Raw genomic sequence first — 23,360 nt, 5'->3', positions numbered from 1 at the left:
TAGGGTCCTGTCACCTCTATGCTGTGGGCCCCACATTCCTGTCTTTATCTGCCTTTGTCTTCAAAGCTAGGGGCATCTCCCACAAGCCCACCCCACCAGCACCTTGAACTCAGAATTGCTCACAACTAGACTCTGTTCCTTCCCACAACAGACCCACTCTTGGGTGAGGTTCGCAGCAGTAACATTCCAGCCACCAGGGCTGGAGACCTGGACACCAGCATGCCCATCCTCATCTAATCTATTGTGGTGTCTAGTCACATAGATTGTACAGTCAGATTTCCAGGCTGATCCTTTCTTTGCTGTTTCTATTTCCAAGTCTCCTGATCTCTTTTGATCTGACCCTGCCTTGTCATTGATTTGGGCACTGCCATTCCAGCCTCTCCCTAAATTCCGCTCTGTAGTATAGGTAGTCCCCTTGGGGTGGGGTGAGGTATGGGTCGGGCTAAGATTCTTTTCATTGTTTAGGATCTAAATTCAGATGCCCACTCTTTCGGAAGCAGTCCCTGATTGCCTAATCAAAACAAGTGTCCTTCCTCTCAGCATTAAATTGTACTTAAAAAATTTTAGCACTCAAACCTTAAAAACCTCTATCTCTTGTTTCTCTTCCTCACTCTCTTTCCTGCCCATCCTAACCCAAGACGCACTCCTTTGTTGGTTGGTGGTGTTGGAGGAAAGACAAGTTTAAAGGGGGGAGAAAGCAAGGGAGGCAGTGAAATGAGCCTTCGTTACCCCCATGCCCCCATGGCGAGCACCTGAGCAGGGTGTGGGTGTAGTGAATGGTGGGAGGGTGGGGAAGGGGTTCCCATGTGTAGTTGTGAAAATAATATGCAACTGAATTAAAGCTGACATTTTTGGAACATGGGCAAGTATACAAGAAAATATGGCCATATGAAGTGGTTAGATAGTGTAAGGGTAAGAAAATGAACTGTGTATGCATGTTATAAGCATTTCAGACTTTTCATTCATCTCCTAAATTACCAAAAAATAGAAGAGGCAAGCATCTCAAACTGTAAGAGGCCCTGGGAAGCCGGCAGGGGGCACCTCCATGCATGTGGCATGTGGTATTTTGTGGACATGGTCAGCAGTGTAGGCAGCATGCCACTGCAAATGCCTGCTACTGGTTTATGTTGACTCCAGTGCCACTGAACGTGAATGATGGTGTCAAGGGCAAGTCAGGAGTAACGTGCTGTGGGTGGAATCAGAAATGAGCGTGCTTCTTCCTCTCCCTCTTCCTCCAGCCCAGGAGGACTCTTACAAATGGAACAGCCCACTCATGGATTCATAGCCCAGGTTGGACCAGGGACAGTGAGGATCCAATAATAATTGTGACTGTCCTTGTACAGAAGTGGCGGTGGGTCACCAAGGGTGTTAACTGGTTGTGGGCAAATTTGGAATCTGTTGTCAACTTAAGAAAAAAATGTTCCTTTACTATTAGGGAGAATTGTAGCCGATAACCTAAATGCAAATCCACTTGAAAACAGCATGTTAAAGATGCAAGTACAGTTCCCTTATTTCCTGCAAATGCCTTTTTAAAAGAAACTGTATCTAAGTTTGTTTGGTTTTATGAAATAGATCCCAGCTTCATGAAACACATTGGAGGGATTTATAAATACGTTGTTGAAAACTCTTAGCCATTGCAGAGACGCGTTGAATCCCAGCGGGTCAGTGAGGCTGAAATGGTGACGATTCTGAGGCATTTCAAAAAATAAAACATTAAGAAAACATTTCTGAGCAGTAGTCCTTGACCCTGCATTCATGAAGAGCTACATAAAAGTAACAGTGATCTCCCAGCAAAAATGTGCTTTTCAACTACTTAACGTTATGCCTGTAAATTCCATAAGTCAGCTATCTTCTCTTATGAAGGTGTTTACTTAATAACCTTAAAAACATAACTAGTACTGGGGCCAGCGCCGTGGCTGAGTGGTTAAGTTTGTGTAATCCGCCGCGGCAGCCCGGGGTTTCGCCAGTTTGAATCCTGAGCGCGAACATGGCACCGCTCATCAGGCCACATTGAGGCGGCATCTCACATGCCACAACTAGGAGGACCTGCAACTAACATATACAGCTATGTACCAGGGGGATTTGGGGAGATAAAGCAGAAACAAAAAAACAAAGAAAGCAAAAAAAACCACATAACTAGTACAAATAAATAGTTTAACTCCCCTGAACCAGGGAGCAAAAATGATGAATTAAGGAATCTTAAAATTTTGTTGACTGCTTTTCTTTAAATAAAATTTGTCGCTCGTCATCCTAATATGTCCTTATTCTTTCACCCCTGCATTGTGTTGTTTTGGACAAAAAAGGCTCAGATAAGAATTTCAAAGCTCAGCATGACTAGTTATAAAATGTTGTTAACAGATTTTCCCAGAAGAGGAAAACTAATCACAGAAGGCTTACGTTAGGCTCAGAACACACCTTTCAGATCCTCTGTTTAACTCCCTCACTTAAGAGCTGAGCAGACAGCGGTTTGAGAGATGAGGCAGTGCTGCAGAAAACCAGTGGCAGGGCTTTTCCAGAAAAGACTCGCTTTTGCCTTTGACCTCATAACTGGATCTTTTTAACAAGACATTTTTATCACTACTCCTTTTCACCTTGTTTTTTTTCCCCATCTCAGAAATATCACACTTTTTTCACTAATAACCTTTGACTCTCTTGGATCAACACTGAATTTAGACCCAGCAGGAATCCTGAGCAGGGAACTGTGGCTCATCGCAAGAGCCGGTGTCGTTCCTGTGGAGTAACCATGTCCCGTGTTTTTAATATTTGTGACACAGCCCATGTTACAAGACTGCATGTTTTCAGGGTTTCCCCACATTTGAATGTGGTATTCATGCCCTCTGATGGGCTTCCACTTTGTGGAGAGAGAGAAACGTGTTGGATTTTAACGTGTTGCTCTGCATTCTTCTCCCGTGAAGTTATTTTTCTCAGGTAAGCATATCATTAAGCTGAGTGTGGGTGGAGTTGTCAGTTTGCTGCACACTGTAGAAGATCGAATCGCCAGGGAGAGAGAAGCATGTAGCTCCTGCTTCTGAGCAGAGAAAGGAAATGGTATATATTAGTTTTCTATTGCTGTGTGACAAGTCACTATAAACTGAACAGCTGAAACAACACAGACGTGTTATCTCATGGTTTCGGGAGCCTTCTGCCCAAGGTCTCGCCAGGCTGCAGTGGTGGTGTCAGCTGGGGCTGTGGTCCTGTCTGAGCCTCAAGTTCTCTTCCAGTCTCCTTCAGACTCTTCAGCTCCAGCAGTGGCAGGACTGACACCACGCGCTCTTGCTGGCTGGTGGCTGGGGACCACTCTCAGTTCCTGGCCATGTAGCCCCTCCATTGCTGTCTGATACTTCCAGTGTCTGACTCCCTGTCTTTTCCCTTAGGCCCAGATTCATAAGGCTCCTGTGGCTCTGTCAGGCCCAGGTGGTCTCCCTGCTGACTGGGTCATAGTCTACTGATTGGTCACCCTAGTTACATCTGCAGGACTGACTCCCACCACTTTCATAGTCCCGACCTCATAGAGGGGCTGGCAGGACGTGTACATCAGGTCATCTCAGAGTCCTGCTGCTTCATGGGGTGGCACTTGTCCTTAGAAGGAATATGGTGTGGGCAAACTGAACAGTGCCACTTCGTAAAATTGCTGTAAACAAATGCATAGCATTGAGGACTGGGACGATTTTAAACCTTACCATTTTAAAAAATACAACCCATGCGTCTCAGGAGCATCCTGTGGTTCCTGGAGGGATGCAGGCATGTCCCTGATTGGAGTTAGAATTCAGGAATTTGCAGAGAGGCCGTGGGGTGGTGTGCACTCTTGAGACTTTTCCTGTGTACTGGAAGGGTCCCACATCCTGTCCACCCTGAACTGCATCCACAGTGACTCTGGAAACAGAAGCCAGTCCCAAATTGTTTACCTGCTCCTTATAAAAGTCTAAGAAGAAGGTTATTAGGATGCCAGTGTTCTAGTATTGTGTCAGCGGGATTCGTTTCTGTCTTCTCTATGGTGCTTTTCCTGTGCACAGATGTGTAGGGGAGTGTGGGGCACATGCATGTGGATAATCCACCTGATGCCATGCCCCTCCCTTACCCGCGTCCTCTGCTGCTCATTCTGTTCTCTCGCTGCAGCCTGGGAGCTGCTCGTTCCAGCAGGAGTGGTGAGAATGGAAGTTATTGGGTGTTAGTCTGCTTGGGCTGCCAAAAGAGAGCGCCACAGACTGGGCAGCTTAAACAACAGAAGTTTATCGTCTCACAGTTCTGGAGGCTGGAGGTCCAAGATCAAGGTGTTGGCAGGATTGGTGTCTCCTGAAACCTTTCTCTTTGGCTTGCAGGCGACGGTTTTCTCTGTGACCTCACATGGGCTTTCCTCTGTGTGCACACACCCCTGGGGTGTCTTCCTCTTCTTATCAGGACACTCAGTCACATTGGATTAGGGCCCCACACCCTATGACCTCATTTCAACTTCATTACCTCCTTAAAGACCCCATGGCCAAACACAGTTGCTGGGAAAAAGTAAATAAACCTTCCCCATGAAAAGGAGGGCTGGTTATATATAATACACATATGTTGTGTGTGATGTATATATTATAAATGTATATGTATATATGTACCTATATAATATGTAATGTAGTATATAATATAGTGGCATATATAAAAATATATATGATATATTTTGCGTGTATATATATATATATATATATATATATATATGTATGATAAAAATAAATAAGAGAAAAGCAGGCAGGGACATTGCAGGGTTGGTGTAGGGTCCAGGCCTGGTGCTGGGCACTCCAGCTGGCACAACTGACGGAAGTGTGTGGCTTTCATGGGGAAAATCTTTGGTCTATGGAGGTGATGAAGGGGTTCCTTTATGCTGTTGTTGTTTCCCGATTCTGGGTTTTCCAGGGTCCTGCTGCTGTAGGAATTCCTGTGAGCTGCAGAGCCTTTTCACAGAAACCAGCGCTTTCTCAGGCTTCCTGGAGCCACTCTGCCTCCGGCTTCCTCTGCCCCCCGTGGCTCATGTGGGTCCTCTCCCCAAGACTATCACCAGAAGCCTCCTCACCCATCTCCTGCTGTTTCCAGGCGCATCTGGGGGCTGTGTGGGGCTGGGTGGAAATCTCTTTTGGGGCTCAAATGCCTCTACCAAAGTTGCTGTTTGAAAAATATGTTCTGATGGAGCAGGCAAGCTAATGTTTTAAGATTACAAGGCAGATGGAAACTGACTTTCTTTTTGTTGAGTTCTATAAGTGGAATGTAGTTAAGATAAACTGTGCACAGACAGCACTCCCTCCCCGCCTCCTTGGCGTCACCTCCCTCTGCCTGTCCCCGGGCGAGTCCAGACCGCCGGTCTCCTGGCAGTTCCCATCACACCAAAGCCTGTCCAGCTCATTCTCAGAGCATACGCTGCCTTCCCCTGTGACTAAATGGTGACCTAGCGTTTGGAAACTTTCTTCTGGAAGAGGACGGACGCTTTCAAGTTCCCTTGTACTTTCTGTGGGAACCCAACCAATGGTCATGATGGGGAAGAAAGACTGAGGAGCTACTGCTCACAGTGATATAAAGTCAAGGTCTGACCTTTAGGAAAGAAAATAGGAATGTGGTTAACTGTGGTTTCTCTTATCAGACATCAAGGCTGTCTGTCCACTAAGAAGAGGTCTGACTGGCAGTGAGTGAGCAGGATGAGCAGGTGATTGAGCGCTGTTTCTGTGTCTTATCTCAGAGCCAGCTGACCTCAGGCTGGAGCCTGCTGGGACCTCGTCACAGCTGGAGTAGCAGCCTTGAAGAAGGCCCTGGCCTTGTAGGGAGTGCAGGTTGGCCCAGGAAGAATACCTTTGTGCTCACATTGGGGGGTCTTGATTCTGTTGCCCCCAGGGGGTGCTATCTAGTGGTTTGATCTTGCCTTGCATTTTTTTTCTTTTTTTTGAGGACAGAGCTATATCTAATTTATCCTTGTTGGCCCTATAATGACAAAACTATGCTGTGCACATAATAGGCTTGGAAGATCTTGAATTAGAGGAATACAAGAAAATAGAGGCTTAAAATGGAAGGGAATACTGCTCTCTTCAGTGTCTGGAGCACCTGATGGCTAGGAGCCCCTGGAAGTTTACCATGGGTTCCCTCAGATTCACAGTATGGAAAAAATATCTCAGTACTTCACCCCTGAAGCTCAGGAGTCAGATGTAGCTCACTTGGTCCACCTTGAGATCCAGAATTGCTGCCCTAATTCAGCAGTCTGGACACGCAGGCAAGGAGCGGCATTTTATGGGGAAAGAACCAGAAAGAAGGTGATGGTTGAAGTGAAATGTGTTTTAGTGTTTTTTTTCCTTCAACAATATCACCCAGCGGATTTCTTGGTAAGATTTCCTCATATAGCATAGCATGTTGGGATAAAGCCATGTTCCTCTACTTAGTTATAACAACGGACGAAACTGCCTCTGAGGAACTCTTAAAAATGCCCTCTGTGGGACTAATTAGCCTATTTTTCCAGAGTTAAAAAAAAGTCTAAAGAAATTTACAAATAACGTTTTCATCTAAATATCTATTAATAGTAACTAACAGGTGTAGAAAACTGACTGTGTTGGGCATTGGTTCTGAGGGACTGGCTTGTGTTATCTACATCATCTTGAATGATGTGGAGAGGACGCATCTATTTTATCTCCATTCTGCAGATGAGGACAATGAGATGTAGAGAGGTTCTACTTTTGGTCTTTATGAATTTACCTATTGTAGGTACCTCATAGAAGTGGAATCAGACAGTATTTGTCCTTTTGTGACTGGCTTATTTCACTTAGCATAGTGTCCTCAAGTTCATCCATATTGTACCATGTTTCAGAATTCCCTTCCTTTTCACAATTGAATAGTGTTCCATAGTATGGATATACCACATTTTGCTTATCCATTCATCTGTTGTTGGGCCTTTGAGTTGTTTCCACTTTGTGGCTATTGTGAGTAATGATGCTATGAATCCTTGCCTTTAATTCTTTGGAGTAGACATTTTACCCATTTTAAAGTGTACAATTCCGTGGCATTTAGTGCCTTCACAGTGTTGTGCAGCCATCACCACTACCTAGTTCCAGAACATTTTCATCACCTCAAACTGAGCCCTGTACCCAGTAAATAACTTCTCCCCACTTCCCCTCTCCCCAGCCCCTGGCAACCACTAATCTGCCTCTCTCTCTATAGATTTGCCTCTTCTGGATATTTGCTATAAATGGAGTCATACTATATGTGGCCTTTATGAATATTCTTTTTAAAATACTTTCTATTATGGAAATTTTCAACATACTAGAAAGTACAAAGAATTGTTAAGGGAACTCCATGTGCCCTTCACTCAGCTCTGACCATGATCAACCTCCTGCCAGTCTTGTTAATGATGGTCTCTTTACCAGGGAAAAAAAGCAGTATGTGAACCGATTCTGGAAAGAAATCCACGTGGGAGATTTTGTGCGTCTTCGCTGCAACGAGATCATCCCTGCGGACATTCTGCTGCTCTCCTCCAGCGACCCCGATGGGCTGTGCCACATTGAGACTGCCAACCTAGACGGAGAGACCAACCTGAAGCGGCGGCAGGTGGTCCGCGGCTTCTCTGAGCATGTAAGTGCCCCCACACTTCCAGGGCATCCCAGGCACCATGTCCACACAGTATCACCCATGCCGGCCCTTTGGGCTTCAGAGCACTGCATTCCCCTTCCATCAGGCCGGGCCCCTTTTCCTAGTAGACAAGTGGGGGACTTGAGGGTCTGAGAGAACCCCTGACCTTCCTGAGCTCATGAGTAGCCTGAAGCTGTGGGGAACAGGACCCAGTTTTTAGGACTGTCATTTCCACTGTACACTTCTGAGTTTCTCAAAATAGTATTTGGAGTCCCTTTAATGTTATAAGGGACATTTACGACCAGCTGACTGTTGACGTTTACCCAGCTGTTACTCTACCTCACTAAACGGCAACACAGCAGAAGAAGTAATGGCCTGTTGCCGATGCATCGCTCCCCTCAAGGGTGTTTCTGAGTTCAGCATCAGGTCTTCCATAACTCAGTTCTGCCTAGAGGAACATCAGCCACAGCTCAGAAATGCACAGCCCATGGGGAGTGAGACGTAGAGGGGGAAATGAGGTCTGACTGCATTCACCAGCAGCCTTGTGGCCCGAAAGTTCAAGCCCCTGTGAAGAGTCCACGCTCCCACCTCCCGGTCTGTGCAGAGGATGCAGGGCTGCAAACTCCGAGTGAAATTAAAGTAGCGTGAGCTGCCAGGATCAGGAAGTGTCTGGAAGAGAAATGGGTTTGCCTGAGCCTTGTTCTCCTAATACCTGCCCTGTCCTAGGATGCCTGTCTCAACCATGTCTGGGAGGCTCCCAGAACCCAAAGTTCCTAACGCCTCTCCAGGGCACAGATTGGTATGTGGACTAACCTTGAAATCAGTAGGATACTGCATCTCCCTCCCAGTTCTTGTGATCTCGGCCTGCACGGGGTTAAGAAAAGGCAGTGGCTGCACAGGCTAGAACGTTACCCACCTAGAGGAGCAGCCAGTGAGCACAGAGGATGACTGTAACGTAAATGAATGTATGTGAATAGCTAATGGGTGAAACTTCAGACACTGTAGAAGATATGGCAAAATTTGAAAACCGAAGAGCAGAGCATGCATGTTTAGGGTAGTGGGTGGGGGAAAAGCCACAAGTGTCTCTCTTTGGTCAAGCCTCAAGAATAGCTTCCTTGTTTCATACCTTCTGGTTTTATTCAGTGACTGAATTCAGTAATATTTAAAAGCTCCTCTGCCCACTTTTTCCCCAAACAACAACTGGAACACTTCATAGCTCAATGATGCTTTCTATAAACAAGCTGTTTGTTAGTCGGATGTTTAAAACTCAAGGATGGCTGCAGACAGACACATCCTATATCACCTTCTGTAGGGCCCCATGAGTGTCTGTGGCAGTAATGGGTTGAGCCATAATTTAGTCAAAATGGCCAAAATTAACAACCCAAACAATTCTGATTTTAGAAAAAGTTTCTTTATCAGCACCCCAAATCTTCAATATGCATCCACAATTCTAGTGCTCATTATTGGTATATTTTTTCGCTTTCTCATTTCTTTTTTTTTACTCTTTCCCTAAATGTTCAAAGACATTTTTCTGGTACTTGAATTCCTGTTCATACATTATTATTCTGAAATATATGAACCATGTCATGGAAAATAAACATAGGAAGTCTCTGACTTTTACAAACCTGTCAATTGGAAAGCAAGGCTCTGACTGCAATCTTCCAATGCCAAGAACATTTCGGTTCTCTGTATTTAAGCGATTTCATAAAACGGAGTCAGCTAGTGTCTCAGACTGGAGAAGAACTGACTCCTGTCCAATACAAAGTGATATGTTGCGAGTTTGAGGACTGGTCACTTGGAAGTTGTTGCCCGTAGGAAAACATAAATTAGAAGCAATTTGCAAAACTTAGGTGAAGCATAAGAGAGGAGCTTGGCATTAATGCAGAGACTGGGTGTATCTGTCAGGTTCCATGGAGGAAGCAGAAACCACACATGATTCAGGCAGGGAAAGTTTAATGTAAAGAATTCCAGGGGAGGGCCAGCCCCTGTGGCCTGGTGGTTAAATTTGACGTGTTCTGCTTTGGTGGCCTGGGTTCGGTTCCCAGGCATGGACGTATACCAACTCGTTTATCAGTGGCCATGCAGTGGTGGCGGCCCACATACAAAAAGAGGAAGATTGGCAACAGATGTTAAGGTCAGGAGGAATCTTCCTCAGCCAAGAAAAAAAGAATTCCATTGAAGGACTGTGTGGTAAGAAGTAAAGTAAGAAGTAAAAACTTGCAAGAATACAGACATAGCTGAATGAGGAGCAGCCACTGGCCTTGGGGCTGAGATAGCACCCAGGGAGAGGCCCCCCAGGCTGAGTCTTATTCTGATGGCCGAGGGCACGGCCATCACTCAGGTGATGGTAGAAAAGCTGCTGAGGGGCTGTGCAAGCTAGAAGTGGACCCTCAGGGTGCAGGGGAACCGTCCACAGGGAAGTGCCAAGCCAGGGAACTTGGGAGATGCCAGGGGCTTCTGGCCGCTGGATGCCAGGGATGCCACCCTCTGCTTGTGGCTCCCACCACTGCAGTAGACAAAACCCAGGTGGTGGCTCTCTAGACAGCTGGCCCCATGGAGCTCAGGGCTGCATGTAGAAGCGTTCCAGGAAAAGGTACAGGGAGCAGCGGCCCAGGTTGGGATCTGGGCCCCTGCCCTCAGGGCCTCTGGTTATCCAAGCTGAGAGCTGAAGAAAACATGCACAGGCCGAGTCCCAGAGAAAACTGTGCCCTGCAGGCTTCCTGTCTTGGAAAAACCTGGAGGGGCCTGGCAATGGAGAATAAATCCAGACTCCCCACCACCCCAAAGCCAGTTCCTTCCTCCTGCAGCGTCCCTCCAGTGCCCTCTACTGACAAGGCAAAAACTTAGCTCCTCTTTCCACCCTCTCCCTTTCTAGAAGTCATTTATGAAGTGCTTGTTTGCTTTGAGAAGGATGCTGATGAAGAGGGACATGGTCCATGTGCTGCAGGGTCTAATAATTTACCTTGAGGACTCAGGCCTGTTCACTAGCCGACTCCCGGTATTGAGCAGCAGAAAGAATCCTGGGAGGGCCGGCCCCGTGGCTGAGTGGTTAAGTTCGCGCACTCTGCTACGGTGGCCCAGGGTTTCGCCGGTTCAGATCCTGGGCGCGGACATGGCATTGCTCGTCAGGCTACGTTGAGGCGGCATCCCACATGCCACAACCAGAAGGACCTGCAACTAAGATATACAACTATGTATGGGAGGAGATTTGGGGAGATAAAGCAGAAAAAAAAAACAAGATTGGCAGATTAGCAACAGTTGTTAGCTCAGGTGCCAATCTTTAAAAAAAATAAGAATCCTGGGGTCTCCTGTTAGGGGATTGGGGTTGCAAAGTGGCCGTCAAGAGGTCAAGGAAGGCTTCCAGAAAAAGGAGCTTGAAACTTACTCTGAAGGCTAGGATGGGGAGGGTTGGGTGCCAGGTATGTTAGGCAATGACACAGGTCAGAAGGCGTCTCAGAGGTGGAAATAGGATAGGATTTAATGAAGAGCATTGGACAAATTGTACAGAATTGGAGGGCTAGCAGCAGGAAGGCAACATGCACAGCCTGCCCAGACCGCCAAACCCAAGGACAAGGCTCCCAGACACTGCCAGCCCTCGCCATGCCTCTCACATTTGTGGTAGCACAAACATTTTAAAAACAACTTCACATCTTTTTTAATATGAATCTTGTGAGATCGTGATTGTCACATCCTTTTATAGATGAGAAATGGAAAATGTGACATCAGGAGATTCTCCCAAGGCGCCCTCCTCCCAAATCAGGGCAGAGCTGGGAGCCAGTTCTGGGTTCTCTCACCTCCTGAGTTGGTTTTCTCCAGCATCCAGGCCTCCTGTTTCGCACTTGGCATCTGTGGTCACTTCACAAATATTCCTTCAGACCTGCATCCCTGCCCGTGAGCCTGCGTGCCCTCAGCCTCTGAACGAGTAGAAGTTTCTAGTTCATCTATCACAACATTTGCACAGTCATTTCTGCAGAATTGGGAGTTCCTTAGGCTGATAATTTTATACAAAAGTTGCTTTTTTCAAAGACTAATTCTTTTGATTTTTCATTCTTTCAACAAGTATTTATTGATTGCCCACTCTCTTCAAATGCAGTTCTAGGCGCTGCATTGGTCAAAGCAGGCTACCATCTTTCCCCTCACAGCGTTTATGAGGCCGTGTAAGTAAGTAAATTAGGCAGATGGTGGAAGAGCATTGGTGCTGAGGAGTAAATGATAAAGCACAAACAGGATGTGAAATGTCAGGTGGGTGTTGGAATTTCAGGTGTAGGTGGGGCAGGGCAGGCCTCCCCCAGAGCTGTGGGAGAGTGGGACCTGAGACATTGCTGGACCAGCCTCATCAGTGTCTGGGAGGAGCTGTCCAGGAGGTGACTTGTGTACTGGCTAATTTACTGAGAAAACACGTTCCTCCAGTTTGTCTCTTGGATGGACTAGGGGCTTATTGCCCTCTCCCCCAGGCACACCCACGGGGCCATCTGCCTCTTGCCGTCTGGAGCAGTGACTGTGAGGCTTGCAGGAAGAGCTGAGATCACAAGGCTGCCAATCATAAGCCTTTCCAGGCATGTGTGGGTGTGTGCTTTTGCGTGTGTGCCTGGTAGATGCTCCCAATCAAGAGGAAGGATGAAACCGGTATGGAAACTCTCCTAGGCTGAAAGGAGTCTGAGAAGCTACTCGAAAACACGTACCGAATGTCTAGACCTGCAGTGATCCTAAGACCATTATGTGGCTTTACCTCCACTTTGCACATATATTTTTACCAAATTCCCCCCAGTGTTCTTGGGGGCCAGGCACTCTCAGGCAATGACAAAGAAAAATTTCCTTTATGAGGGAGAGGCAGTTCTCCCCAAAGTTACTTGAAAGATTCAAGGAGCTTAGAAAAATGACTTAAAAATTCCCAATATGTAGGAGACAAAATTATTATTATTTTTTGTTTCTACCTATGCATGTTCCCCAAACCATCTCTACCAAGTGAAAACTAGAGGTGAGAAAGTAGAGTTTGCAAGATAGTTCTTGCACCAAAGCTGCCTTTTCCTTAAGCTTTTCAGATTGTTAATCTTTAATTAAATTAACTACATTGTGGGCCGTGGAATTGGAGGAGGAAACAATCCATCATATAAGTAGAAAACAAAGACAGCTGGCTGAGTGTGTTCATTGGATCGGTCAACAGGAAGCCTTTACAGAAAAATGTGTGGTTTTCTTTTCAAGTCTCTAAGTTCGTAATTTATATCGTGGGGCATTTTCAGTCTCAAATTTAACAATCACATACTTTTGTTGAAAGATATTAAATATGTAACAGGAAAGACTATGAGAAAGAAAATTACTTGGAGAACACAACAGTATTTAGACTAAAATTGTAATTCCAGCAAGTGTGGATATTCCAAGCAATCCAGGTAGGTAGGTAATGTAATTATCTGAGACATTCCATGTTTTATAATATCAACTGGGTTAGCTTCATGGACAATGTAAATTCGATTGTGTAGTAAGATCTTTTTTGTTTCTAATCCTGGTGACTTTGCCAGAGATTCTTTTCCTGGATCCTGTGATCTAGCAAATCAATGCTTATAGAGGGTAAGGTGTGTGATCTTAGTGAGAGCAACTCAGTGCCATAGAGTTGATAATATTAGCCTAACTTGAGTAGTAATCCAAAAAGATCTTATTACAACGTATGGAAACTTGAATATTCTCTGTGTGCATTTAACTTCATGTTTTTTGTGTGGTTAGAAGTGGTCATTTTTTGTTCTAGGAAAAAGACAAGCAAAGCAGTAAGAAGTTTTGGTTCTCTTTATGGTGGTATACAGTGGGAAATTCTGTTTTTCTCTCTGACTGTATTTTCATTGTTAAAAAAAGGGAATTTAATCAAATTCCAACTTTCCTAAATATAGTTGAATTGCATCAGCAATTGCAAAGGGTTTGAGGCTTTGTGTTTGTGTGTGTGTGTGTGTGTGTGTGAGTGTGTATGTTTCTGGAGCAGAAATTTCTCTACCAGTAAGAAGTGACAGTGTGAGATCTGTCCAGTTGATGCTAAGTTCTTCCTCACAAGTGGGTGTGGATGTGTTTGTGTGTGAGTGTGTGCATGTCTGTGCACACGTGTTTGCACAAGCATGTGAGTGTGTGTGCAAGTGTGTGCATGTTCTAAAGAAGAAAGCAACATGAGATGAGAGTGCTTAAGGTATCACTTTCTATTAGCTTTGAGGAGAGAATACATATTCTTTCTTGGGCTAGGACATAATGTTCTAGAAGCAGATTGATCCGCAAGGGCACATTCCTGGAGAATCTGGAATTTCCAGTCTGGTGATTGAGCACCTACTGTGCATGGCATGCATTAGGTGGCAGGTGCCTGGACAGTGCAGTGTCTGTTCAGTGGGCTGTGGACCACTTTGTTCCTTGAAGAGCATCTGTGCCTGGTGTTGTGTACCTTCACTTGTTTTGTGAGCAAAGGCCCCAACAAGAGGAAGTTCCTTGTTTCCACAGCACAAGACCAGTCGCCACACCCTGATCACCACAGCTTTTAAATTCTTCAAGTTATTCTAATTTTTTTTCTGTGTAAGAGTCTATTTCCCCATTTCACCAAGAATTGCTGGGGAAGTTGTACAATGCTTTCATGTTTGTCCGGTGGAAGGCAGTACTTTGCTTCTCATTTTGGTGTTAGTGTTCCTTAGAGTTTCGCCTCTCCACGAGTGAGAGATACCAAGGCAGAGAGATCTGTATGTTTGCACTCTCATAATGGTATTAACAGAAACCATACCTTAGAGGGGGCTCTGTCTTTAAGGGAAGCAAAAAGTGTACTTCAGAAAACACTATTACCTACTTGTATATGGATGAAACCATGCTTCCTGACATCTAAATTGGGTTTAAGCCATATTGAAATAAATTCAGGACTTTTCACCATTGCTAATGAGCAACCCATGTTGTGAAAGGTGCCAAGGGCATGACTTAATGGGCCCCAGTGGGAGTTTTAACTAATCTGAGGTCAGGCCTAAAGCAAACTTATTTAGTTTGTCAGTTTTCAGCGAAGCCATTTTCAGTGGTCTATCTGTCAGAATGCCTGACGCTCCCACTCCTACTATAAAAAGGGTTATTGCCAATGAGGACAAGTCTTCCCCTCGGGTTCCAGAGAGCAGGTGCTTAGGATGGGGTTTTATAAGTTAAGAATTGGGCCAAAGCTTAGAAGTCATTCTTTGTCTCAACCACACACACACACACACACACACACACACACACCGCAAGACTTAAACAAAGATGTCTACACGTGACTTTTGTGGCTTTGAGAAAAAAGGAAAAAAATTAGTTCTCCCCTGAAGTGGCTAACTTTTCAGCAGTTGCACCCACCATTGGCTAAAAACAAGCCCTTTCATTTGGGTGGTAAAGGCTGACTTCAAAGCATTACCGATTTAGGTTTGTTTTGGATGGAACTTCAAATAGTTGGTTTGCTTGTCCGACCTTTATCAAGCATTTTGGAGCCTTGACCATCAGGCAGGAAATTTTGTGAGGACGGACCTTGTGAGGTTGACACCTCTGCCTCGGCCCAGTGAGACCGGTGTTAGCCATGGAAACCCTTCTCTGGTATTCTGAGAGTTGGCCTTTCAAGGCCAACAGCAGGCAGACAGAGGTGTGCGTGCAGGCTTGGGTTTTGTACCTGAGATAGGACTGTTGTTTCAAGCCTCAGGAGGCTGGGGGGCAGTTGGTAGTCAGCAAGGCGGGAGCCCTCCTACCTGTTCTGAGTGTTTCTGGACATTGCACCTCCTTGGGAGACTGGGGTCTCCCTGACAAGCTGCCTGCAAATCACCTGTTGACAGGAGATACAGGGCTCGTACCGCCTAGAACCTGGCATTGGGGGAGCTCTATGTCAGTGTTCAGAAAGCTTGTGACCCTTCTGGTGAGAGTAGCAAGATCCCCCCCAACACACACACACACCCTAGGCAATAGTACCAGTTAACATTCATTCAGTGCTCAATGTGCCAGTCCCTCTTCTGAGCCTTCTCTTGTTCTTGCTTCCTCTAATTCTCTGGAGGACTCTGTGAGGGAGGTTCTGTTGTTATTTGTATGTAACAGATAAGCAACAGAGACACAGAGGGGCTCACTCAGCCTTTTGACCCAAAGGGAGTGGTGGGCCAGGTTCCAGGCAGACCAGTGGAGCTCAGTGCCTGGTTGTGAGGCCCTTTCAGAGCCACCTGCAGGGATTACCCTTACCATGCTATTGCATATTCTGGTTGATGTGGGCCAAGTTGGGCTAATCCACAGTCATGGTAAAGTCTGGAAAAAATCATGAGCAACTGAGAATATGTCTGCAAATCAAAGTTTTAACTCCAGCAATTAATAGTAGTCTCAGATGCTCCCAAAACATGGAGTTGAGCACTTCTTATGTTGGGGCAGTGACATGTGTAGGTCAACTGGATGGCTGGAGGGTTTTGAAAGTTACTTTGTAAATGCAGTGGTTGGTTACCACCCTGTGCTCCCTGGCCCTGCCCACACTGGGGGAATGGAATTTCTAAGTCCCCGGTTCCCGTGGGTCATTTGAGGGGATCTGTCTCTCCTCCACTGAGAACACACAGGCCTTTGCTGGTGGCACCTTGGTGCACTCACTGAGAAGTACTCCCTTGCTGCTATGGTCAGGCCTGGGTGTCCCAAGACCTCAAACGGCACGATGAGGGGTGCCAGCCATGCCTTTCTGGAGCAAGTGCTCAGGAAGCCCACTCTCACAGCCTCGACAGGGAATCTCCTGAGGAATGGGGAGAAATGCAGACTTGTGTCAGGCTGAAGGAAGGAAGGGATGCCTGGCATCGGCTTCATGATGCTCCAACTCTCAAACCCCGGCTCTGAGGCCTCGGGTCCAGCACTGCATCATGGTCCCTGCTCATTTCAGTGTAGTCTGCAGGAGTCAGTGAGACACCAGCAGAAGTGTCAGCTTCAAGTTCTGGGGAGTCTCCCAGCTGAAATCCTCAGGCAGGGATGGCTGCAGGCTTGGCCAGGGTGATTCTCAGCTTCTGCATGGGTCATGTTTTAAATGTGCATGTATTTGTTGACTGAGTGGATTAAATAACAGAAATTTGTTGTCTCACAGTTCTGGAGGCTGGAAGTCCCAGATCAAGGTATCGGCAGAGTGTGTCTCTTCTGAGGCCTCTCTTCTTGGTGTGTACATGGCTGTCTTCTCACTGTGTCCTCATGTGGTCATCCTTCTATGTGCATCTGTCTTAATCCCCTCTTCTTATAAGGACACTGGTCACATTGGATTAGGACTACCCTAATGACCTCCTTTTAACTTGATTACCTCTGTCAAGACTCCTTCTCCAAATAAGGCCACATTCTGAGGTACTGGAACTCAGAACTCTAATGTCTGAATTTGGAGAGTGGACACAATTCAATCCATAACATTGCAGTTTCAGAGTGAAGGTGACTACCATTCCTGAAGGTGGCATTAACATTCTAGTCTTCTCAGATCAACCCACCGTTGCATTCCAGATCACTTGTCTTCCACTGCCAGGAGGAGGAACATGCTTTCTCTTGATGAACTTGTTGCTAGAAACTTGAGCTCTAGTACATTTGCCGAAGGCCTAGGCAGGATGGCTTTTCTGGCTGGCTGCAGCCTGCCAGGAAGCTAAACATTCATATATGCATACATTATATATTAAAAACTCTGTGGGTGACAATGGACCAAAGAGAACATGAATTTTACTATGGGATAGAGTTCAAAAATTTGATTAGAGTTCTTTTAAGTATTTGTGTGTGTGCATGTGTTTGTATGTGCATATCATGTGTACGTCCAAGTGTTAATAGTTAATACCCTGCCAGGACAGAAACCCTTTCTCCTAATAATTTCCCATAGAAGTAGTGAGGGAAATACCTTTCAACCCTTGACTAAAATATCCTTTTGATCTTTCGATCTTCAAAGAAGGTGTCATTTCCATTGGACGTGATATCTTGTGTTTTTCCTATCCACTTGTTCATTTCACATTATAAAAGGAATCTCAGGACTTGTTTCATGTCAGTAGTAAGAAGAGAGCTCTTCTGAGAGACAATTTGGAAAAACAAAGCAGGAAGCTGCGGGGTAGAGGGTGGCTCTCCTTGGGGTGGACAGGTAGGAGTCCAGCTCTTGCCATGCCTGGCCTAGCGGGGCTCGCTGCCCAGCGTGGAGCTCTGCCTGATTTCACACCTGTGACATAAGGAAACTAGGAAACATTTGCTTGTGTTCTAAGCAGAGGAAGCCATTTTTCCCTTGATTACACCTTTCACAAAGTCCACAGTTAATGCCACTGAGGTCCTGTGGCAGGAGCAGATGGTTGGGGTGCCCCTTCCATCCACCGCTCACCCCACAGCTCAGGAGGCCTTGCTGATCTGACGCTCCCCTTTGTCGTGGCCACTCCTCTCACTGCACCCTGTTAGTGGTTTGGTCCTTTCCCAGCCACCTGGGCCCAGGTCTTGGAGTTACCGCTGACCTGACCCTCCCTCACTGAGTGCAGACACCCAGTCTCAGTCCTGTGGAACTCTGGACTGGGAACCAGACTCACAGGGATGAGGGGCATTTAGGAGGCAGCCCCCCTTGGCCCCACCTTCACCAGGTGTCACCTCAGTCAAGGACACCCAAGGCCCTTCCGTGCACCTGTCTAGGCCAGCACATGAGATTCATCTCAAATAGATGGCTCTGAAAGTTCCCCTCTTGGGACCAGTTGGAGCATGTCTAATTTCCCCTCCAAAGGAGAGCTCTTCAGATCTTTGAAAACTGCCAGGGGGCGAGCTGATGGGAGTAGTCTCCACAGCTAACATTTGCCAGCACTTTCCACTTAGCACATTGCGAGTATGATTGATCTAAACCCACCCTTGGGGGTGCACGAGATCCTCTGGGGAGGACTTAGGTGTCCCAAGGGCCAGGCCCACAAGCACCCTGGCTCCCTTGGCATGGGGTGGGTAGGCACTGGTGTTTTCCAAGCTCCCCAGGGCTGAGAACCACTGCCCTGAGATAAGCACAGTTGCTTCCCTGTTTTACAAATAAGGTGGTCCAGGTCCAGAGAGGTTAGATGGTTTGCCCAAAATCATGCAGTTCGTCAGAGAAGGGGCTGCTGCAAACCAGGCATTATGGCTACAAAGCCCATTCTCCCAACGGCCCTCCTCCTGCCCTTTGCTTGCTTCAGCTCATTGGGGTTGCCCATCAGGGGTGCTTGTGTCCGTCCTTTGCTTCCTTGGCTCCTCCTTGCACCTTCTCAAGGGGACTGCCTTGTGTCCACACAGTCTCTTCTCAACGCAGTCAGCCCTGCACTCTGCTGCAGTGACTACCAGAATCATCAACCCAAATTGCAGTTCTCATCTTGGCAGTCTCTCGTTCCAAAGCCTGCAGTGGCGGGTGGCATTTTTTTTTTTAAGGAAGATTACCCCTGATCTAACATCTGTGCCCATCTTCCTCTACTTTATATGGGGAATACCTGCCACAGCGTGGCTCAATGAGCAGTATGCACGTCTGAGTCCGGGATCAAAACCGGGGAACCCCGGGCTGCTGAAGCAAAGTGCGCGAACTTAACTGCTACACCACTGGGCTGGCCCTGGCAAGTAGCATTTTTGTGCACCATGGTAAAGTTAAGTAACAGCTCCCTAGAACAGAATGGGCAGAAAGTAAATTGATTACTGTCTGAAAATGGACTATAATTTGCTACCAGGCAGAACAACTGGGTCTAAAGAAACTGCTGATGCAAAGAAACCACGCAGGCACAATGCATATATATGTATGTGTGTGTATATATATATATATATGCATGCACACATATGTAAATACATATATACACATAGACGTAGATATAGTTGATATAGGTATACATAGACACACATTTATATGGGTTCCCCTTAAGATTTTGTTGATAAGAGAGTTCCACTGGTTTAATGTATGATGAAACCCTGACTAGATTATTCCTAGGGTGCATTGTGACTCTGTGCCTTACCAAGCTGTAGCTCTAGTCCTGGCTTCATTCCAGGAGGCTTTGCTGAGGCACCGTGGGCACTCTGTAGTGGAGCAAGACACTGAGCTCTGGGGATAGAAAGGCCTAGGCTGGAGTCGGCTCTGTTGCTGATGGGAGCTGGGGTGGGGACCCCTGACTGGTAAGATGGGGGTGATGAGGGACCCTCCTGGGGCTGTTCGCAGGGAGATGAGATGACCTGTCTAGGCCCCCTGCACGTGTTAGGTGCTTGCTGCTGTTACCAGATGGTAAGGACTGGAAGTAGTTGCACCTCAGTGTGGGTACTGCACTGGAGCATCTCGGATCACGTGTTGCCACCGTGATGCTGCATTAGGCTTTTAAATTACATGACAACCCGTCACCTTTAGAGATCTAGCCAAGATGTGGAGAGAGAACTGAGCCCTCACTGTATCTTTGCTTTCTACTGTCCTTGTGTGAGGAGCAGGCAGGGGGGAGTGGGGAGGTGGTGCTGGGGATGCTGCCTTGTCACCCTCCCCCCCCAGAGGGTGGCAGTATCCAGGATTTGCCTTCAAGGAAAGGAATGGGAGGCTCTGAAAAGCTCATTCATTGCTCACAGATTTATTAAGCACTTATGTGTGCCAGGCACTGTAATTAAAATAGAAAAAATCTCTTGCCTCAAGGAAACACTGGTTAAGTAATTTGAGCTGTTGAGTGGAACAGAGCCGGATTCATGCTGAAGCCTGCTTAAGCAGCCGGGAAGGAATATGCCCAACCTCCTAGGTTCCCCAGTCACCACACCTAAACTCTGCCTATTACTTGGTAGGCATGGAGGGGAATGCTCTGTGCGTGTCAGCGCCGCCTGCCGCACTCCCTCCAAGAATTTCTGGGAGAAAAACCCAATTGTTGTAGAGGCCAGCAGAGCTGGGGAAGCTGACTTAGTGCTGCAGCCCTCCACTTCGTGCAAAGTAGAAATACAGCTGTACCCTCCCTGGTCTGTGAAGTGGCCTGTGGCTTCCTGTCTTCTCAGCTTCCCAGCCTGTCTCACTGAGGCCAGTTCTTCTCACCCATTCTTACCGGTTCAGAAGAAAGCTCTATTTTAGGAGGAGTCAGGGCCACTGCAAGGGCCTGGGGAAGAAGATGCTGGTAGACAGTGGAGGGTCTGAGAAGGAGGAGCACGGGCAAGCTTGGTCACAGCACATGGCACTTAAAGACAGGGGCTGGTGGCAGAGCAGCAAGGAGAGCAGACTTTGGGTCCTTGCGTGGGGTAGCTCGTGACCCAGGAGAGTCATATGACTTCTCTGGGCCTCAGTTTCAACATTGCAAAATGGAAAGAATGTAGAGGTCCTTCTCTCCTGGCAGGCCATTGCTCAGCGGGGGTGGCCATTCTTGTCACTGGCTTTGCCCCTGCCCCCCTGCTGCTATCCTTGAAGGGCTTCTGCAGGGAGAGTGGGAGTGGCCCCTGCAAACAAGTTACAGGTAGAAGAGTTCACCTCTCTGTGCAGAAGAGCCTGACAATAAACACAATAGGTCTGTCTGAAGTGAGACACACTGCCTTGGGCTCAGTGGGTCCACAGAGGCTGGAGGGTTCTGGCGCCAGTAGGGAATTGTCCAGGGATGTGGGAAGGAGGAGGCTGTGTCATTGATACCTTCCCTGAGGCTGTGGGAGTCGCCACCCGGCTGTGCCTTTGAGGAGGGCAGCTTTAGCACTGTGGCAAGAGCAAGTTCCCCACAGGCAGAGTGCTGGCCTGTGGGTTGTGGCCTGTGGGTTGTGGAATGCTGGGTCTGTGGCTTTAACCTGAGCCTCACTGGGGCAAGAGCACGGGAGCAAGTAGGACAAAACCAACACCTGGGCTGCTTGGCTCAACTGCAGGGGCAGGGCCACATGCCTCTAAGGAAATTTCCAATTTTAGAGGGAATTCTTTTGTCACGTATTGCAGTTATTGGCAGGTATTCCACAGAATAAGGGAGGACATTGGCTTAATGTGCCAGTGGCTGTCAGACAAATCTCTACTGCAGGCCGGGAGCCTGGGCCACTGTGCTGAGCTCAGCAGACACAGTGTCCCACAGGGCAGGGCCAACTTCATTATGAGGGTCCACGGGGCCACCAGGCCTCTCCAGACAGGCCCCACCTCAAACTGGAGGACTGTTGTAAAGGCCAGTCTTACAAAGGAAAATAATCTAGAAGCAAGCCCTAATTTATGTCCACTGTTTCTTCTGTCTCCTCATAAGCAGTCACAGCACACCACGGAATTACCCTCTGCAATTGGCGGGCTGGAGCCGTTAGCTCTTGGCACCCTCGAGTCTGAGGGTGGAGCCCATACGATTTCTAGTATCACAGGTGGAGCCATCCTTGGTACCAACTTTTGTGTTTCAGACAGGGGAAGTTAAGGATGGCTGAGATTGCCAGAAAGGGAACATCCTTGTTCCTGGAAACCCATACTGCATCGTGGATCTTAGACTGAAAAACTTCTTGCACATAATTCCATGTGTTCCTAGGTCCTTGCTCCAGAGGTTGATGGGCAGAGCAGCAGCATCAGCCTCATGTAGGGCTGGTGAGAAATGCTGGGTCCCCGGCCTTGCCCAGACCTGCAGAGGCAGGATCTGCATTTTGACAGGGTCCCCAGGGCATTCATGTTTGAGAAGCCATGCAGTGCAGGATTTACACCTGGACATGAATACTTATTCTTCTGTAATTATTTCCTCTGTTTCCAGACGTGAGTGGGATAATAATCAGTCTTTGTGTTCTTCTTGCTCACATGACAGAGCTGATATTTCCCTAATTCACTGATTAAGATACTTCCTTTTTTAAAAAAGTTACAAACATAGATCGCCTTCTACAAAACATGTGCTTTGAAAAACTCTGGATAAAATAAAATTGAATGATATTCTCCCATGGATGTAATTTCCGGGCTGCTTATTTGCATTACTGATGGATTGAGCCACGGGAGAGGAGCCTGTGTGGTTGGCTCTGATCTGCACAGTAGTTAATTATCAACAGTGCCTCCTGGGGTGAGTCCTTCTACAGCGGGTGCTGGGTCCTGGTCTTCGTTGAACCGACAGCCTCTGTTCCCTCCAGTTTTCCCAAATGAGGACCTCTGTCCGCTGGCCTCCCAAGGAAGCCCCTCTACCCACCTGAAATGCTCCTCCACTTCTGAACTGTTTTGCTTCCTGTTGTTGGCTCTTCATTCATTGTGTCTGCCTTTATTAAATTCCCTCAGCCCACCGCCTCCCAGAGTGGGCACACTGTTAGGAGACACCAGCATTTTAGAATATCACCCACAGCCCGCCTCAGACCTCCTTTACTCAGGGTCCCGGGTTCTCCTCCAGGCGTAAACTTGGGCAACCTCGGGGATTTCCTCTGCTCCTGCAGTCTGGCTTCTTTTCAGGTACTGCCTGTTTTTAAAATTCTACACTCTATCCTCTAAGGCCTCCAGAAATATTACACACAAGATTAGAATATATAACAAGTAGGGGGCCGTTCTGGTGGCTTAAGGTAGTGGTTAAGTTTGTGCGCTCCGCTTCGGCGGCCCGGGTTTCACAGGTTCAGATCCTGGGTGCAGACCTGGACACTGCTCATCAAGCCACGCTGTGGCAGTACCCCTCATACAAAATAGAGGAAGATGGGCACGGATTTTAGTTCAGTGACAATCTTTCTCAAGCAAAAGAGGAGGATTAGCAATGGTTGTTAGCTCAGGGACAATTTTCCTCACCCCCCCCAAAAAAATTATATATATACATATATATATATATGTATATATATAACAAGTACTCTTGGTTTTTAATGTTTAAAATGTAAGGATAAGCAGCAGGCACACAGCACACTCATGTGACTGACGTGTTTGCACGTGCGTGTGTGTGTGTGAGCGTAGTAAGATATATAGAGAC

The 23,360-nt window shown here is 47.1% G+C and overlaps 1 protein-coding gene across 1 annotated transcript in view; it reads left to right on the top strand.

Moving 5' to 3' along the window:
* Positions 1 to 23,360, top strand: part of ATP10A (ATPase phospholipid transporting 10A (putative)) — a 179,836-nt gene that overhangs the window by 61,355 nt on the left and 95,121 nt on the right. Inside the window, 1 exon segment of the mRNA XM_070572238.1 lies at positions 7,377 to 7,581. Within this exon segment, the coding sequence (XP_070428339.1) occupies positions 7,377 to 7,581 (205 nt within the window).

This window comes from Equus przewalskii, chromosome 1 (genome assembly GCF_037783145.1).
Source record: "Equus przewalskii isolate Varuska chromosome 1, EquPr2, whole genome shotgun sequence".
Classification (NCBI taxonomy): domain Eukaryota; kingdom Metazoa; phylum Chordata; class Mammalia; order Perissodactyla; family Equidae; genus Equus; species Equus przewalskii.
Note: the sequence above shows the minus strand (reverse complement) of the source record. Positions and strands in the feature narration are given on the sequence as shown.